Source organism: Phoca vitulina, unplaced genomic scaffold (assembly GCF_004348235.1).
Source record: "Phoca vitulina isolate PV1807 unplaced genomic scaffold, GSC_HSeal_1.0 scaffold2, whole genome shotgun sequence".
In the NCBI taxonomy this organism is placed as follows: domain Eukaryota; kingdom Metazoa; phylum Chordata; class Mammalia; order Carnivora; family Phocidae; genus Phoca; species Phoca vitulina.
Genome location: NW_022589705.1, coordinates 18,622,181 through 18,642,491, shown reverse-complemented (window position 1 = coordinate 18,642,491; position 20,311 = coordinate 18,622,181). Strand labels below are relative to the sequence as shown.

General features: G+C 35.3%; 1 protein-coding gene across 2 annotated transcripts in view; it reads left to right on the top strand.

Moving 5' to 3' along the window:
* The window catches only part of AGL (amylo-alpha-1, 6-glucosidase, 4-alpha-glucanotransferase), a 77,457-nt gene that overhangs the window by 6,490 nt on the left and 50,656 nt on the right, over positions 1-20,311 (top strand). For both annotated transcript variants that reach the window (XM_032422837.1, XM_032422827.1), the window contains exons 3-7: positions 7,351-7,561; positions 8,103-8,269; positions 9,116-9,319; positions 16,808-16,989; positions 17,155-17,266. In XM_032422837.1, the coding sequence (XP_032278728.1) occupies positions 7,351-7,561; positions 8,103-8,269; positions 9,116-9,319; positions 16,808-16,989; positions 17,155-17,266 (876 nt within the window). The remainder of the gene's footprint in view (positions 1-7,350; positions 7,562-8,102; positions 8,270-9,115; positions 9,320-16,807; positions 16,990-17,154; positions 17,267-20,311) is intronic.

Genomic DNA, 20,311 nt, shown 5'->3' with positions numbered 1-20,311 from the left:
CGTCATACATGTGTATTCTATAAATAAATAAATATTCATATTTAGAGAATGCTTGTCAGTTTTTTTCTGAGGGTATACCACTGATCTAAATACTGTTTTGAGATTTTGGATGAGTTTTAACCTTTGTACTACAAGTTCTCTGAATCCTTGTGTAATGATAAAAACAATATTTGTGTAAGCTGAACAGGGGACAGGTTGTTTAAATATGCTCAGACAGCTAGTCTCTGGTGTTTGTACCTGTTCAAAATAATACCACTTCTTCCATAATAAATTTAATCATTATTGTAAAGATGTAGATATTTATGGTTCTCACAGTCACTGAGTATTACAATTTCATGTTTTAAATCTTTGGGCAATTATTTCTCAAACTATCTCTTCATAATTGTATCTCTAACTTTAAAATGATGTTTTCCCAATTATAAAATTATAGAAGTGTATAAAAAGCCTTTGTTCTGTGCTCTTTGTTTCAAAACAAAATTGGGTTTATACTATCCAAGCAAGTTGAAACCTGCTTATAGTATAATGGTGGGTGAATTCCACCTCCTAGCTTACTGCCACATTTCAGCCATGCTTTTTTCTAGAAAGGATTTCAAAAGATCTCTATAGATGCATAAAATGAACAAAATGGAATAAAAGTAGCCATGTTATTAAATATCTTTAAATAACATGACTTATAATGGCTAATAATATTCTAGCTTGGATAATACCATAATTTGTACCACAATTTATTTAATCATTCCCAATCTTTAGATAGTTTGTTGTCAGTTTATTTAATTATAATAAATGAAGCTGTTATGAATATACTCTATGTTTACATCATTGATTAATTCCTCAGAAAACATATGTGTATATGAAATTATTGGGCCAAACATAAGCCTTATTAACACTTAGTATATTTATGCCAAATTATGTATAGAAAAATTTAGGTATATAGCTACTTGGAAAAAAAATTATAAGTTTCACTGTACAATGTGAGAAGTAGAAGTGAGTCCCTAAATTTTTGCAGTTAATGACATTTGGATAATTTGTTTCTTATTTGCTAAAGCCATTTGCTATGGAAAAAAATTATATTCATAATTTAGTACAGTCCAAGAATGTGGTTAGCAGTACTTATCACTAAATTATAATTTTTTCAAGGAATGCCTAGAAATTCCATTCTTCACATTATCTGCAGTATGCAAAACAGAGTATTTGTATTTCTCTAGGCAAAGATAGGGGTATTTGATTGGATTACAGTAAATTGAAAGAGTCCAGCATTCTCTTAATATCTTTTATTGAAATCTCCTGTTCATAAAGAATAGCTTACCAATCTCCTGTTCACAAAGAATAGCTTTGGTATTTAATGTTGTGATGTAGAATTTACCATCTGTCAAATATCATTGGGAGGGATTTACTTTACCAAAGAGCAGTTTTAAACATGACTGAAACATCTACATGTTCTACATTTCAGGATTTGCTTTGAATCAAACTGACATTATATATACATATATGTGTGTGTGTGTGTTTGTGTGTGTGTGTGTGTATTAGCAGATATATATGTATAGTATATATACATATATGTGTGTGTATATATATATATATTAGCAGATACTGATATCTCTGATTCATATCCACCACAATAGGGTTCACTGTAGCTTCAGCCTTGCTTATTTGTAACATCTTTCTCTGACATTGAAAAATCACCTTTATTTTTGAAAGATATTTTCACCAAGTATGGAATTCTAGGCCGACAGTTTTAATCTCTAAGTACAGTTGACCCTTAAACAATGCAGAGGTTAGGGACACTGACCCCACTCCCCATGCAGCCAAAAATCCAGGTATAACTTTAGATTCCCCCAGAACTTAACTACTAATAGCCTATTGTTGACCAGAAGCTTTACAGATAACACATATTTTGTATGTTATATGTATTATATGCTGTAATCTAACAGTAAGTAAGCTAGAGAAAAGAGAATGTTATTAAGAAAATCATAAGGAGGGGCGCCTGGGTGGCTCAGTCGGTTAGCCTCTGCCTTCAGCAGGGGTCGTGATCTCCAGGTTCTAGGTTTGAGCCCCACGTATGGCTCCCTGCTCTGTGGGGAGTCTGCTTCTCCCTCTCCCTCTGCCCCTCCCCACTGCTCATTCTCTGTCTCTCTCTCTCAAATAAATAAAATCTTAAAAAAAAAAAAATTTATGAGGAAAAGAAAATACATTGACAGTACTGTACTGTAAAAAAAAACAATGTGTAAGTGGACGTGCACAGTTCAAACCTGTATTATCCAAGAATCTACTGTACCTTTAAAGATACTGCTCCACTGTCTTCTTGCTTTTATTGTTTCCCATGAGAAATCTGTCATCCTTATCATTGTTCCTCTGAACTTACTATGACATTTTCCCCCCTCTGGCTACTTGTAAGGTATTTTCTTTATTACTGGTTTTGAGCAATTTGATTTTGATGTTTCTTGGTGTGATTTCCTTCATGTTTCTTGACTGGGGATTTATTGAACTTCTTTGATCTATAAATTTGTTGTTTTTATCAAATTTGGGGATTTTTCTACCCATTATTTCTTTAAATACTTGATATCCCCCCTCTCTTTACTCTTCTTTGAGGACTTTAATTATCTATATATTAGGCCACTTGAGTTTTTCCACAGATCACTGATGCTTTTTCAATTTTTTAGACTCTGTTTTCTCTCTTTGTTTCATTTTGGGTATTTCTATTGCTGTGTCTTGAAAGTCACTAATTTTTTTTCTGCCATGTCTCACCATCCATTAATTCCATGTTGTAGATTTTTCATCTCAGACCTTATAGTTTTCATTTTTAAAAAGTTTTATTTCGATCTTTTGTTCTGTTTTGTTTTTTATTATTTTCCATGTCTTGAAATAACTTTTTGAACATATGGAATACACTTACGATAACTGATGTCCTTCCTTATCTGCTAGTTCAACATCTGTGTCATTCCTGGGTCAGTTTTCATTAAGTGATTATTTTCCTTGTTAAGGGTTGTGTTTTCTTGCTTCTTTGTATGTCTTACAATCTTCATTTGGATGCCAGACATAAATTTTACTTTGTTGAATGCTGGCTATTTTTGGATTCTTATAAATGTTTTTTGTCTTTGTTTTTGGAATGAAGTTAAGTTACTTGGAAATATTTTGATACTTTTGAGCTTTACTTCTGATTTGTGAAGCTAGTCTAGTCTATGCCCGGTCTAGGGCTCATTACTCTCCACTCCTGAAACAAGATCCTCTGAACTTTCTTGCCAGTGCCGCATGAATTATGAATTTTTCCAATCTGGCTGGTGAGAAGAAGCACTATTCCTGGTCTTAGACATGCACTGATCAGTACTCTGCTGAATACTCAAGGGAGACCTTCTGCAAATCTCTGGAGTTCTGTCTCTGTGCAGCTTTCTCCTCCTCACTAACTGTTCTCATCTGCAAACTAGCTGCTTTGGTCTCAACAGATTCTTAGCTCCATCTTCTCAGCTCGGAAAGTTAGTTGAGCTCTGCCTGGTTCTCCTCCTTCTGCCTCAACCTGGAAATTCTTTTAAGGTAGTAAGAAGGGGCAGTTTTAAGGTTCACATTGCTTATTTTCTGTCTCTTAGTTGCCTGATGTCCAGGCTTAAAAACTATCATTTCATATATTTTGTCTGGTTTTTCCTGGTTTCTTTTAAGTTTCAAGGAAGAGCGTAAATCCAATCCCTGTTATTCATTACATCTTTGCCAGAAGCAGGAGTCTGAGGTCCTTTACATCTTCTGTTTCCTCTGTGTGGATTGCCATACTCTGCCCTGATAATTGCAGTTTCTTCACCCTCCCCAAACTCTAATCTCTGTCTTCTCAACTCAGACTACTGTTCCTGCTCCCTGTGTCACAGCCCAGAAAGTTTCCCCAGTCTAAAAGCTAGAGTCCATAGGAATCACCCTTCTCTCAGGCATCGCAGTCCTTTACTACTTATTTCTGAAAACAGTTGTCTCATATATTTCTTCTAGTTTTTCAGCAGAGGGCAAATCTAATGCCAGTTACTCCATTATGGCCAGAAGCAGACATATTCAGAGTGATATATCATGCAAAGTGATTTAATATACAAGTTAGGTTATGTGACTTCTCTGCTTAAAACTGTTGATTGACTCCTCATTTCAGTCAGAGAAGAAGCCAAGATACTTACAATGGCCTACAAAATCATGATCTGACTTCCCTGTTACCTTTCTTTCCTTATACCCTACTACTTCTCTCCAGGTTTATTCCAATCCACACATACTGAACTTCTTATTTCTGGAACCACCAGGCATGCTTCCATCCTAAGTCCTCTCTGTTTCCTTTGCTTAGTCAGTACTTTCCATAGATGGCCATGAATAGCCATGTGGCTAACCCCCTCACTTCTCTCAAGCTTTTCAACTTCTTAATAAAATTGCTACCATCTCCCCACCATCTCTTCTTTTCCCCCATTTTCCTTACACTGCTCTGATTTTTCTTTTTTCTCATAGCATTTATCCCTCTCTGACATAGTTTTTTCTTACTTATTTGTCATGTTCATTGTTTAATGGCTGCCTTCCCCCTTTAGAACTCAAGCTCCACAAGGGCAGAGATCATTGTCTATTTTGTTTCCTATACATGGTCTACACTTATTACATAATTTTCTATACTTTGTTAGATGTTTAATAAATTGAGCATTAAAAGTATTGATATTAGTATGCTTCTTTCTTTTCAACAAGTTTCTTAAGAGGTAAACATTTCCAGTTATACAATAAATAAGTTCCAGAGATGAAAAGTACAGCATAGGGAATATAGTCAATAATATTGTAATAACATTGTATGATGACTGCCCTTATTGTGGTGAGCATTATGTGATGTGTACAGTTGTTGAATCACTGTGTTATATACCCGAAAGTAATATAACATTGTATGTCAACTATGCTTCAATAGTAAAAAAATAAATTAAATAAATTTTTAAAATTTCCTTAAGCTTAGGATGCCTGGGTGGCTCAGTCGGTTAAGCGCTTGCACGCTCTCTCTCTGTATGACAAATAAATAAATAAAATATATTTTTTTTAAATTTCCTTAAGCTTAAAGATTATAATCAGCAAAACTAAGTTTTCCTGCCTTCATTGGTTATGACCCTTTATTAATTGAAATGTTACATTCATGATTAAAATTTATAAGCCTTATATTTCTTTTTTTATTACTTTTTTTTAACGTTTTTTATTTTAATTCCAGTATAGTTAACATACAGTCTTATATTAGTCTCAGGTATACATATAGTGATTCAGCAATTCTATATGTTACTCAGTGCTCATCATGGTAAGTATACTCTTACATGCCTTATAGTTCTAATAGACTTTACCATAGTCAGAATTCTCACATTCTAATAATTATAATCAGGATTTAAAATCTGCCGTGAACCAACCACAATTTTATTTCACTGTAAAAGTATAACTATAATGTGTTGATTTTTTTTTTCATGGCAAAATACTTGTAACACATTGTAGAAGTCTCAGATATATTTTAGTAGAAATAGCCTAACTTTGGTAAAAGCGGGAATGTTTTGGCCCTCAGAATTCCGAGAAAGGCTTAAATATTAAATACTAAACCATGAGAAATAGGGATAGAGGCCTTAGTTTGCTGGAATCACTTGTGTTGACTCACAAGAGCAGACTGTGCATATCTCTTCCCAGTTCCATGTTCAGTGAGATCACGTTGGTAGCTTAAGGTTGAACACAGTAAGATTGTTTCCCCCAGAAAGTCAGCAAACACTGCTCAGTCAGGGCTCAGCACTCCCAACCCCCAACCCCAGCCTCACACAGCCACTTGTTAACTATTACTACACTGCTGGATTTGAGCAGACATCAAGAACAGTCATCAGGGGCTCAAATGCCTCTGGAGCTTCTGTTAGAAATCTGAAAACTGCCTTTCTAGAGGTTGTCTTCTCTCAGGAAGACTGGCTTACTTTCTATGGTGAGATAGTTACTCCAATACCTCCCAAGTTTTACATACTATCACATACTCTGACACCACAGAGAAACTCACTTTTTCTGTTGCTGTTTGAAAAATACTAGCAAAGATCTCTAAGTACTTAGATGCCCACCTCTGGGCAATCAATTCAGAGGTGGGGGCTGGGGGTTTGGAAAGTGTTGAGGGATCATGGGAAATGGGGTAATATAAGAACTTGCACATCTTGGAGAAAAAGGAACCCACGTGTACTGTTGGTGGGAATGTAAACTAGTGTAGCCACTGTGGAAGACAGTATGGAGAGTCCTCAAAAAATTAGAAATAGAACTACCATATGATCCAGTAATTCCTCTACTGTGTATTTACCCAAAGAATATCAAAACACTAATTTGAAAAGATATATACACTCATATGTTCATTGCAGCATTATTTACAATAGCCAAATTATGGAAGCAGCTGAAGTGTCCATCAATAGATGAATTGATAAGGAAGATGTGGTATTAACCATAAAAAACAAAATTTTGCCATTTACAACGTGGATGGATATAGAGAATAAATCCTAAATTAAATAAGTCAGAGAAAGACAAATACCATATGATTTCACTCATATGTGGCATTTATGAAACAAAACAAAGAAAAAAAGATAAACCAAAAAAACAGACTTTAACTGTAGAGAACAAACAGTTACCAGAGGGGAGGAGGGTTGGGGGATGGGTGAAATAGGTGAAGGGGATTAAGAGTACACGTATCATGATGAACATTGAGTAATGTATAGAATTATTGAACACTGTATTGTACACCTGGAAATAATATAACACTATATATTAGTTATACTGGAATTAAAATTAAAGAGAAAGAAAGATTTCAAGTTCAGTAAAATTTCATTTTGTTTTTTTGCTTTAGTGCTATCCTAGTTTCTAAAAATACTCTCAATAAACTTGAAGACATATTATTAAAGAAAAAAAAAAAAAGAATTTGCATATTCCAAAGTAGCCATGCAAATAGGAATCAGTTTCCAGGAGGAGAGGAGAGAGACAGGACAGAGAAGGCAGTTCTAATGATGTTAAGTGTTTGTTAAAATATAAAATTCAGCTAAATTAGAACGCAAAGTAGTTCCAAAACCAGCATTATTTATTAGGAGTTATTTTATTTTATTTAAGTTTTATTTATTTGTCAGAGAGAGAGAGTGCAGCAGGCAGAGGGAGAAGCAGAGAGCCCGATATGGAACTCAATCCCAGAACCCCAGGATCATGACCTGAGCCGAAGGCAGACACTTAACTGACTGAGCCACACGGGCATCCCTAGGAGTTATTTTAAACATAGTTGAGAAACCATAGTTTATGTAATACTTTAAATAAAACATCTATTTTTTAATGTGGTAATTTAAGTTCCTACAATGAGTTTATTGAAATGTGCTTTTTGTTTAGGGTTCGAACTACAGTTCCGATTAGGCCCCACTTTACAGGGAAAAGCAGTTACTGTGTATACAAATTACCCATTTCCTGGAGAAGCATTTAATCGACAAAAATTCCGTTCCCTGGAATGGGAAAATCCAACAGAAAGAGAAGATGATTCTGATAAATACTGTAAACTTAATCTTCAGCAAGCTGGATCATTTCAGTATTACTTCCTTCAAGGGTAAGTCAGGTGTTCTATATGTGGTGGGTGGGGGGAGTTAATTTATTCTATCCAGTTAAATTATATAGCTTGTAAAAAGTTATTATATAAACCATGGCAGTGCAATTTTTACAGGATTCTTTGAGATGCAAATAGAATATGGTTCTTTTGTTCCTAGGAAGTAACTGTAAGACTCGTTGCAGATTCAAAGTATTTTTTTTAAGTAAATGCTTGAATATTCTAGTCTTTTCATATAACTTCATTATAAGATGCTATTTGCTTGAGTGCCCTTGTTATTACTGACAGATTTTAGTACACTTATTTTTCCTTAAAGCAACATTATTAGATGTTATATGTATTATGTTATTATGTAGAGATTAGAAAAGGATAAAATGAGGCTTTTCCATTGAATTTCATTGCAACTTTGTAAATGATTTTATGTGCTTAGAAATATATTTTTAAATGGGACAATTCAACTTCCCATTAAAGAGTCAGACTATCAGATGAGGATTTTTTTTTTCCTATCATTAATTGAGAAGTTTTTGTTTTGTTTTTTCCTTAGAAATGAGAAAAGTGGTGGGGGTTACATAGTTGTGGATCCTATTTTACATGTTGGTGCTGATAATCACGTGTTACCCTTGGACTGTGTTACTCTCCAGACATTTTTAGCCAAATGTATGGGACCCTTTGATGAATGGGAAAGCAGACTTAGGGTTGCAAAAGAATCAGGTAATGTCAGCTATCTTTCTTTTCTTTTTTAAAATAAATGTAATTATCCTCTGTGATACAGATTTCAAAAGCTTTGATTCTCCTTTTAATTTTGTTTCTTAGTATATTTAGTAATATAAATAGAATCATATAAAGTTGTTAAGACTTAACCATTTTTAGTCTATAAAAATAGCAAATTATATGGTTCAACTCAGTAAATTAAGGAACTCCAATAATAAAACGAGATCATTATTATCTCTAAGACTTTCACTTTGACATATAAAAATTAGCAAACTATTAAAATGTTTTGGAAAATGTATTATTATTGTATATAACTTTAATTCAACATTGAGGAACTGTCTTCCATATGGAAGGTGTGTGCTGCCCTATATACAAAAGGTATATGCAATGGATAATATTAATTTTCTACTTTCAAGTTGAATATAATATGAAGAAAGAGATAAGTTTACTGACATAATTGAAACAGAACACAAGTATAGTGGAGCATTAAAAGTAAGAGCAAGACATGCTGATATACTTGTGTATATACATAAGTATATATATATAATTTATATGCAACAAATATAAATTGAACCCCTAATAATAGCTAGGCACTGTGTACAATGATTTTTTCAAATGCATTATCTCATTATATCTGTCTTGTATATGAGGACACTGATATTCTGAAAGATTTAAGTAGACTTGCTTGAAGTCACTTGGGGTACAGCTAGTCTTTGACTCCTTTTCTAGTTGCATGGTTGCCTCGCTATTTAGAATTACTTAAAGAAGTTTAAACTTGTATTTTGCTTAGTTTTAGTTTGTTTTTTTTTTCTTACATTGGTCTTTGTTTATTTTCTTGTGTTGCAGGTTACAACATGATTCATTTTACCCCATTACAAACTCTTGGACTATCTAGATCGTGCTACTCCCTTGCCGACCAGTTAGAATTAAATCCTGACTTTTCAAGACCTAATAAAAAGTATACCTGGAATGATGTTGGACAGCTAGTGGAAAAATTGAAAAAGGAATGGAATATTCTTTGTATTACTGATGTTGTCTACAACCATACTGGTATGAGCTTTATTAACTACTTCCATTAATTTTGATGAAAATATTATATTCTGATTATTTTATTTCTTGCTGTTTTATATAACATAAATTTTGAAAACACAAATGATGCATAGGTGTCTTTCAATTTAAAAATCACTTTATATAGTACCACTTTTTTCCTTTCAAAGAAACAGTGTTAGTTGAAGGTAAAATCAGCTTGTAAGTATTTTCAGTGTGATGATTATAAAAACAAGAGAGTGATCATAGAAGAGACATATAATCACATATTTCAGCTTGCAGTATTAATACTTTGCAGACCAACATGTGAATCCCATATAGCAACAGCTCTGGTACTATAGTATATATTTGAAAAAACTGAATGACTGTTATTTAAACAGAAAGTTATTGGTAAACTCTTAGAAGTTAAATCTAAAAATTATACCCTTACATACTAGAAGGGCTTATTAAAGTTAACCCATTTGGATCCCAAGATTCTTCACCAATATACAATTCTATTAAATGTATCAGAACTTCCCAACTGGTGATCCTCAGGGAGATGATTGCTCCAGTCACCTGTCAGAACAGCTGGGCCTGGAGAAGCCTCTGGCCATGATCAGCTTTCAGTTTAACCCAGGGTGCCTTGCAAATATTATCTTCTCTGTAAACCACAGTGAAAACTTCCTAATATCTAAGAACTCAGTATTCTTCACTTGAAAATTTGACATTATTGATAATTACTTTAACATCTATAATATCATTCCCATCAAATTTATCAAACTACATAATGACATTATATGAGTTAGGATATGGGATAGGCAGCTGTAACAAAGAGACAAAAACGTAGTGATGTAAGACTGAAACTGTATTTCTTATAAAAGATGAGATACACATCCCCAGACTACTATAGTAGCTCAGTGGTAATAGAGAATGAGGTTCTTGCTCATGCTGCTCTAACTCCAACACTTTGCTTCCAACTCTTAATCAAATATGGCCATTCCAGTTCTCAGTATCACCTTCTACCAGTGGAAATGAGGAAGGGAAGTCATGCTTTTTAAGGGCATGATCTGGTGTGTGTGTGTGTGTGTGTGTGTGTGTGTGTGTGTATTGTCACATTTTATCAGATAGGATTTTTTTCTCTTGTCACACCTAGCTGTAAAGGAGTCTTGCAGTATAGCCTGTCAGCCGTATGTACAGCTGAACCTTGGGAATTCTGTTACTAAAGGAACAAAGGGAGAAAAAAATTGGGGTACAGTAGCAGTCTCTATCAGAGACTATATTTCTGAGGCATTTGAGAGATTCTAAGCAATATAAAAAGTAAACTTTGCTTCAGCCTTAAATTGGAAAGTGTTACAAATCATAATGTCCTTTCTGTGAAACAGGTTTTCATTATAAAGTTACCATCCAGGGGGAGTCAACTTCCAGATTGGCAGTGTGAGGGCTTCATAGACCCTCTACCCAGCAAAACAACTGGTAAAAATTATTTTTTAAAAAACTGTTTAAACTCTTTGGAAATTGTTCTAAGGGGATTCAGCATATGGAGAAGCATATAAGGAAATCTACTAACTCTCAGTAAGAGCAGTGATAGTCTGTGACATTTGAACCAGGACCTTCTTCTCCCTGCCCCAGCTCAGAATGATGATAGGTCTACTCCTGGCAGGTGAAGCTGGGAACACAAGGCTCCTTTTCTCCTCAGCTCCCAGTATGGGGCTACAGTTGAAATGGTAAGGCTTCCAACATTTCTCATGCCCCCCCAACTCCAGCACTCTGTTGCAGAAACTCTGTTCTGGGCAAGAACAGCTGAGAGGTCTTGGGCTCCCTTCCTTCATCCAATCCCACTCATAGAGGAAAAGCTTTACCCCATGCATGGCAGGGCAAGAATACTGGGCTCCAGTTGCCCTTGCCCCAGCTTGCTTGTGGGGTGGAGGTTCCATACCTGGAGAGGTAAGCCAAAAAACCCAGAGGTTACAGTTCCTGTCACCAGCTGTGGAGCAATGACACAGGTGTTCTGTGCAGGGGAGGAGATGTGCAGTCAGAACAGAGTAAGAATGAAATTGACTTTATTTGGTACATAGCATGGGACGCTGTTGGAAACAATGGAGACTTTGGTGATAAACAAGAGGAGGCTGGTATCACCATGAGCAACACATGAAATCATAGGCTAGCTAGTAGTTTAACTGAGAAAACCAGGGAAAGAGACAGCTAAGAACAGTCCTCCTGGGGTCAGACAAGTCTCAGAGACTGGCATCAGAGATTATCCCTGCCAAGGAGTCCAAATTTAATTGGATCAGATTGTGGAGTAATTTATGCTCCAGCCTATTATCAAAAAATAATAGCACAAAAGAGTAACAGCTAAGTGTGATTCCAGCAGAGGCAAGCAGTTTAACAAAGTGCAGGGAAGGAGACAGTTAAGAGAACCCTGCTAAAAACCACTGTCATCCCAGACTGACTACCCGTGGCCACGGCTGCCCCTCTGAGTGGCAACATCAGTGGCTGCACACTGTAGGGGAAATAGACTTCACTGCAATAGTCTAGCCAAGTTACAGACAGCCAGCCAACAAAACCTGGAGGGAATGGGCTCAATATCCAGAGTTGCTACAATACGTTATCTAAATTGCCCAATTTGCAACAAAAAATTGAGAAATGCAAAGAAACAGCAAGTGTGACCCATACACAAGAAAAAAGCAGGTGACAGAAATTGCCTTTAAAAAGTCCTAGATGTCATGCTTAGCCAACATAGACTTCAAAGCAACTATTATAAATATATTTAAAGAATTAAAAGAAACCAGGTTATAAGCAGTAAAGGGGAGGATATGATGATGATATCTCATCAAATAGAGAGTATCAGTAAATGGAAATTTTTAAAAGTAACCAAATGGGAATTCTGGAGTTGAAAAGTAAATAACCAAAATTAAAAATTCACTAGAGGTATTCAGCACTATATCTGAGTTGACAGAATAAAGGATCAGTGAACAGAGATTATACATTTTGAAGATCAGAAGAAAGAAGATAAAAATGAACGGAGTTCCAGCGAAAGGTGGGACATCTTGAACCACACCAACATGCATCATGGAAATACCTGAAGGAGAGGAAAGAAAAGAACAGAGAAAACACTTGAAGAAGTAATGGCTGAAAACTTCCCAACCTTTAAAATTTGATTAAAAAAAAAAAATTAATCTACACATCCTAAAGCTCAGTGTACTTTAAATAACATAACAAAGATAGCCACACTCAGCATAGTAAAAAATTTGTAAGCCAAAGATCTAGGGAATTTTTAAAGTAATGCATACCTTGTTTAATTATGCTTCGTTTTATTGCACTTCTCAGTTACTGTTTGCTTGCTTTTTTTTTTTTAATTACAAATTGAAGGTTTGTGGCAACCTGCATTGAACAAGTCTAATGATGCCATTTTTCCAACGCATTTGCTCACCTCAAGTCTCTGTGTCACATTTTGGTAATTTTTACCAACTTTTCATAACTCAAACTTTTTCATCATTATATTTGTTATGGTGGTCAGTGATGTGTGATTATGACTTGCTGAGAGCTCAGATAATAGCATTTTTTAGCATTAAAGTATTTTTTATTTAAGGTATATACATTGATTTTTTAGATATAATGCTATTGCATACTTAATAGACTACAAAATAGTATAAACATAACTTTTTTATACACTAGGAAACCAAAAAAATTTGTTTGACTTGCTTTGTTGCAACTTTCATTTTATTGCAATGGTCTGGATCCAAATCCACAATATTTCCAAGGTGTGCCTATATCTTGAAAGGCAGAGGCTGTCAGAGTTAATTGAAAAAACAAGATCCAACTATATGCTGTCTACAGGCATAAACCTACACTTTAGATTCAAAGATACAAACAGGTTGACAGTAAAAGGATGGATAAAAATTTATCAAGGACTGGCAGCTTGGAGGTTTTCTCTCTGGTTGCTCTGGAGACAACACAGTCTGGGACACAACCCAGACTGCCAGAGGTGAATGTGATTTTATTTTTAAGCCTGGCTTCCTAGGATTCACCCTGGGTCAGAGTAGGTTAGTGTTCACTCCATGTTTGGGTAGAGGTTGTGTTTAAGTCCCTTTGCCAGTGAGTTATCCTATGTTGATGGGTCTGTATGAGATATGAGGAATGTTTTCAAGTCTTTCCCATGTCCTATTAGAATTGCTTCTGAGTGGGTGCAGCCCCAGGAAGGCTGTCCTCTGCTTTCTCTTTCCCTGGTTCTCTCTAGTAAGCTTCTGGTTTGCTCTGATGTTTTTCTTACACAATGGAGCTACCAGCATTCTCTTAACTGCTCCCCACCAAGGTCTTCATTATTTTCAATGACACCTTTACAGATGGAATTCTTCACTCACTGTTCCAAACAAATTCAGTCCTTTCAAGCAGAGCCCTTTATCCTCATGGCCTGTCTTTCTCCCTGAGCAGAACACCTGTGCCACTGCTCCAGAGCTGGGGATGAGACCACTTTTCTCCAAGTACCATCTCATTCTGGGGGCACTCAAGGCAGGAGGTAGCAATCCCTGGTCTTCTCATTTGCCCTTCCCACGTGGAATCTTCACCCTACAAGTAAGCTCCAGCTCTCAGGGGCAATTGGAGTCCCAGTATTCTTGGCCTCCCTACAAGGGATGTCCACCCTACAAGGTGGGGTGGTGACTAGGTGGAGGAAAGGAGCCGAGATTTTCTTTGCCTGCCTACTTGGAATAGAGCTTCTACAAAGTGGGGCTAGAGGGAGTGAGAAACATAGGCAGCCTGCCTCTCCCAGCATGAAACTGTAACCCCAGACTGGGAGTGGTGGGAAGAAGGAGGCTCCATGTTGGCCATGCCTACCTGGCATAGAGCTTCCATTAACACATAGCTGGTTGGGAGAGTTAAGGGAGCAGATTGTAGTTCAAATGCCACGGACACTTGCTATTCTTGACGAGAGTTAGTAGATTTTCTTGAATAAATGTTTGTCCATATGTTGAATGCCCTTAGGACAATTTCCAGAGACTTTAAATGATTATATTTTGTAATTTTTGCTATTTAAATTGCAGTTTTGCTGGGGAGAATGTCTGCTAAGTTCCTCACTGCACCACTTTAGAAATCCATATATATTAAGATGTAGTTCGGTTTGACTTCTCATTCATGTAGAATTAGAAAAAAATACTTTATTAGCTAATGTTTAGAATTCCTTCATTTTACACTTGATTATTTCAAAAAAATAAAATAAGCAACAAAGTTTCAGGATTTTACCATTTAAAAAATTAGGGTAGCCTTAGTATTCTTAATAAATGAAAATCCAAACTGGATAGAATTATATTTACATTTTTCTCTTACATCTTGAATTCTAATAACTATGATGATGAATCTAGGGAAAACCCAGCTTGATTTGGATTTGGAGAATTATTAATTTAACTGTTATTACAACATCTCTGTTTCTTACGTATCCTGTCTTCATCCAAGTGTTCATTATAGATATAAATAAATAAATTATATACTACATTATTTACTAAATAAATTACTGAAACTAAAATAATAATGATTTTTAAACTCTGTAAGGATTGTAATGGTGCTCAGCTGAGTGAATGAGGCATGAACACACTCATCTGGTTAAGATTGCAAGTGCTGAAGAAACTTGCCCAAATTCATTCCTGCCTGTATGACTTTGTCTGAGTTACTTATCTCTCTGTGCCTCAGTTCCTTATCTGTTAAAGAAACACAATAGTATGTCCTACACAATGTGGTAGGACATGAGGATTAATAAATTAGGATATTTAACTGGTATATGGTAGGTATTCAACAGTTGTTATTACTTTTTGTTTCATGTATATTGACCACTCAGGCTCCTCAGTATGAATTCAGGGGCATTACTCTATCTTAAAGATGAAACAGAATATGTATAGCTTTTATTTGTTTACTTAAAAATTAAAACAAATATTCTTTAATGTTGTAAATACTTGGAATACCTGGCAGAACTCCTCTGATTCTGATTCTGAATTTACTGATACAAATGGATAGTAAGATGTAAGCTACACCCTTGTCCTTTGACTATGTTTCTTTTAGCAATTTCTCAGCCTCACTTTTATCAGTCTTACTAAAACAATGTATCTTATTAACCATTCAAGATTAGCTATACAAAGAGGTTGCCTGTGAGAGAACTGAGTTTTCTTCCATCAGAATTGTCTAAGCACAATAAAATAAAACAAACAAACAAACCCACCTCTCTAGAATGAAAAAGCTCCATGAGGACAGGAGCCTTGCTCACTTTTGCTGCAGAATATCCATCTCCCAGAATAGTGCCTGGGACAGATCACATTCTGAGTGATGTAAACATATGAATGGATTTTGAGTTAACATGCTGTCCTCAGGCAGTGCTACCCATCAGATACTTGGGTAGATGTGCCTGGGCCTTGGCTGGAGCTGGGACTGGTTTGAGACGTGAGTACTAAGAAGAGTGGGTGAGATGAGGAAGGACATGTTCAAAGAAAGAGAAGGACGAAGATGTAGCAAACCTCCCTCAAAGGTTTAGCAGAAATGAGAAGGACCAAAAGAGAGAAGGAAAAATAAAAAACCACCAAAATAAAGATACCTTTTGTAAATCAAAGAAGTATTTTATAAATCAATGAAGGAATAATCAGTAATGGCAAATGTTACAGAGGTTAAATGGATGAAGTTGAGAAAGTAGCACTAAATCTCATGATTAGGAGGCTTAGAGTAACGTCAGTGGAGTGCTGGATGCAGCAGCAGATTGCAGTGGGAAAAGGAACAAGACTGTGGGGAGAAAGTGGAAGCAGATTCAGGTTGGATTTTCTAGACATTTGGTCTGATACTAATAGACTACAGAAGTCAGAGAAATAACTGTGTTTGAGTAGGATGTGTATTTGTATTCGTAGCCTTAGGGAGATACAATCATATTTAAAGATCTAGAGGAAGGAAACTCACCTCCCTACTCCTTCTCCCCCCAAAAATATAGGAAGAAATGATTATGCAGGAAAAAAGGTGTAAATGACATTCTGAGTTCTGAAGATTGGGCAGAAGCCCTGTCTGGCTTGCAGGAAAGATGTTTTTCAGGCTTAGAAGGAGTGTTCCAAACTGTAGTTGACTGTCAAAATGGACCAAGGACAAGGCCCTTCTTAACTCTCACAATAGTAAACATGTCATTACAGGGGTGTTAATAAGTCAGTGTTGCATCTTACAACAATTAAAAATTCCTACAACAGAAACGAAAAATGTATGGTGAAGTGGATGACAGGACACCACAACCAAGAAATGTTTTTCACATTACAGTATCATAAATTGTGATAAATATTTTAAATTAATATCAAATATTTAATATAAAATGTAACATATGAATATATAATATATAGTTTATATAATATAATTATAATATAATATTTAAGTATTGATGTCTAATATATAAGAAAATGAGTGGTGGATGTTGATATTTTGTTTCATCTTTAAACTTAACATAGATACTAACTTCACTTTAATTACAAGATATTTCTTTATGTTTCCTTTTTATTTAAGCTGCTAATAGTAGATGGATCCAGGAACATCCAGAAAGTGCATATAACCTTGTAAATTCTCCACACTTAAAACCTGCCTGGGTCTTAGACAGAGCACTGTGGCATTTATCCTGTGACGTTGCAGAAGGGAAATATAAAGAAAAAGGAGTACCTGCTTTGATTGAAAATGATCATCAAATGAATGTCAGTATGTATAGAGGAGTACCACACTAAAACAGAAAAACAAAATTTCTAAAGTACAAAGTAAATGTATGGTTGAAAATTATTTAGAGTCTATCTTTAATTTGATAAATAATATTTAGTGAAAAGATTTTAAATATATTTTTTTTAACTATTGAAATTTTTCAGTGCATTCGAAAAATAATTTGGGAGGATATTTTTCCAAAGACTCAACTCTGGGAATTTTTCCAAGTAGACGTTTACAAAGCAGTTGAGCAATTTAGAGGACTTCTTACACAAGGTAAAGGATATACATTAAAACGTTCCTAGCAATTTTAAGAAGTTTATTATTACCCTTAAAGGGATAACCCTTCTTTTCTCTGGTTAAGACATTGTTAAATCTGTTATTATTATATATTTGTGTTACTATAAACTGTGGTCCTAGAAGCTATCTGAGAATTAGCAGAGGTATCTAAAGGGCATGTCATAATAATACATAACATAATTATTTCCCTTGGGGACTGTTTCTTACTATTGGTTCCTTAGCACAATACTCAGAATATAGTAGAGCTCAATATGTGTTTGTTAAGTGCATGAATGAGAGGTAAGTAGAGCAGATTACTGCAGCTGCCAAAGGTAGCTTTTAACCTCTAGATAGCAATACCCTGTTTTTATTTTTTTTTTTAATTTATTTATTTATTTTAAGAGAGACGGGGAGAGCATCGGGGTGGAGGGAGAGGCACAGGGAAAGGGAGAGGGAGAGAGAGAGAATCTCAAGCAGACTCCCTGTTGAATGCAGAGCCCAATGCAGGGCTTGATCCCACGACCCAGAGATCATGACTGGAGCAGAAATCAAGAGTCGGACGGACGTTGTTCAACTGACTGAGCCACCCAGGTGCCCTTAACCTTTTTTTTTAAGATTTTATTTTTAAGTAATCTCTATACCCAGGGTGGGACTCAAACTCACAACCCCAAGATCAAGAGTCACATGCTCTATTACCGAGGCAGTCTTTTGATAGATTATTTCCAGTTTTTTCATCATTCATTCAATATGTATCTTTTGAGCCACTTAGTATGTACTAGGCACTCTCCCAGGCATGGGGGTTCAGTGGTGAACATAGCAAGCCCTTACTTTTGTAGAACTTATATCCTTATAAGCAATATTATAGAAAATATATCCTTGTATGTGTTATCTTTACTTATGTGAGTAAATCTGCAGGATAAATTGTTAGACATAGAATTTCTGGGTCAAAGAGTATACAAATTTAATGATAAATTTACAATAGATATGTCCAGTTGCTTTTCAACACAAGTTGTACCAGTTTACATTATCATTAACTAAACCCTCACTAGCATTAGATACCATTAATCCTCATAATGTTTGTCAATCAGGCAAAACATTCCTTATTTTAATTGCTAGTTCTTTGCTCATTAGTGTAGTACCTTTTCACATGTTACTTTGCCATTTATAGATCTTCCATTAATTGTCCATTAATGTTCTTTCCCTATTTTTTCTATTGGGCTGTTTGACTCTTTCACATTGACTTATTAATATTGGTGATTCCTTATTATACTGGCCTCAAATATGTCCTCCTAGTATGCTGTTGATCTCTTAACTCTTGATTATGGTATTTTTTTTTCAGTGTAGTCAAATTTGTCAGTTTTTATGGCTTCCAATTTCACATCATGCTTAGAAAAAACCTTCCATCAACTTGTTTTCTTAAAAAAAATTCTGTTTTCTTCTAATAATCTTATTTATTTTTTACATTTTACAAATGTTCAGGGGGCACGTAGCTCAGTCAGTTAAGCATCTGACTCTTGATTTTGGGTCAGGTCATAATCTCAGGGTCATGGGATCGAGCCCCATATCAGGCTCCACACTCAGCAGGGAGTCTGCTTGGGATTCTCTCTCTCCCTCTCCGTCTGCCCCTCCCTACATCACACACACACTCTCTCTCTCTCAAATAAATCTTTAAAAATAAATAAATAAATAAATGTTCAATACACCTAGGGTTTATTTTTGTGTGTTATATAAAGTATTTATTTTTAATCAAAAAATGGTATTGAGTTGATAATCCATCCTTTTATACTGATTTGTTGTACACCATTAAGACGTCGTAGTGTAGTCCTATACTAAATGTATGTGGATTTGTTATGTATACTATTCCAGTAATCTTTTATTCACTCTATCAATACTAAAGACTGTTTTATCATTTACACTAATTGTATAAGCTTTTCTTTTTTTCAAACACTTCCTGGCAGTTTTTTTTTCTTCTTCTTTTTTTTTACGATTTTATTTATTTGAGAGAGAGAATGAGCAGGTGGAGGAGCAGAGGGAGAGGGAGAAGCAGACTCCCTACAGAGCAGGGAGCCCAATGCAGGGCTCAGTCCCAGGACCCTGGGATCATGACCTGTGCTAAAGGCAGACACACTTAACCCACTGAGCAACTCAGATGCCCCATTGGCAGGTTTAATATATTTACTCTTCCAAATGAACCTCAGAAACTAAATTTTAAGAATCTATTTATATTTTATCTTATTTTGTTTGTGCTTTTATAAGCCACTCCAAGGTCTCTAGAATAAGCCAGATATTAATTAGTTAATATAAAAGCAAGCCCAATTAAGGAGCGTACTTGATGTAATAAGCACTGGACGTTATATGCAACTGATGAATCACTAAACTCTACCTGTGAAACTAATAATACACTATGTGTCAATTGATTTTAAATTTAAAAAAGAATAATAAATAAAAAATTAATAAAATCAAGCCCAGTGGAGGCAGTCTGCACAACACCTAATTTATTAGGAATGAGTTCCAGAAAAGGGATGAAAATTCTTTCCACAAAACATTTATTTACTTTTTCATTTTTTATTATTATATAAGGAATATACTTCTTGGTAAAAAGGAAAAAAGTATAAAAACAAGCTTTTGTGTTTCAGAGAATGCAAAGAAAGTCAATTTGTTAATAAGACTTACTTTTGAATAGAAAGCGATGTTTGAAGAAAAAGTACTCCTAATATTAGTGTATTTGGTAACACCTAGAAGGAAAATTGTACCACCAACATCTTAATGCCCTAAAAATTGTAGTAAGAGAATGCTAAGGCAGAAAAGTGGGGCAGGGGTTGAACTGATAAGAATCCCTGTGTTTTTCTTCTATAATGTTCTTCTTCTTTCCAGTCTGTCTCTCCCTCTCTTTCTGTGTGTGTGTGTGTGTGTGTGTGTGTGTGTGTGTGTGTGTTAGGTGGTGTGCAGGAAGATGGGGGGCAGGTAGGAAGGATGCTTGTAAAAAAACATTTGTTTTATTTTTCTGTGAAAAAATTGTAAACTAAAAATTTGGTTATCAGT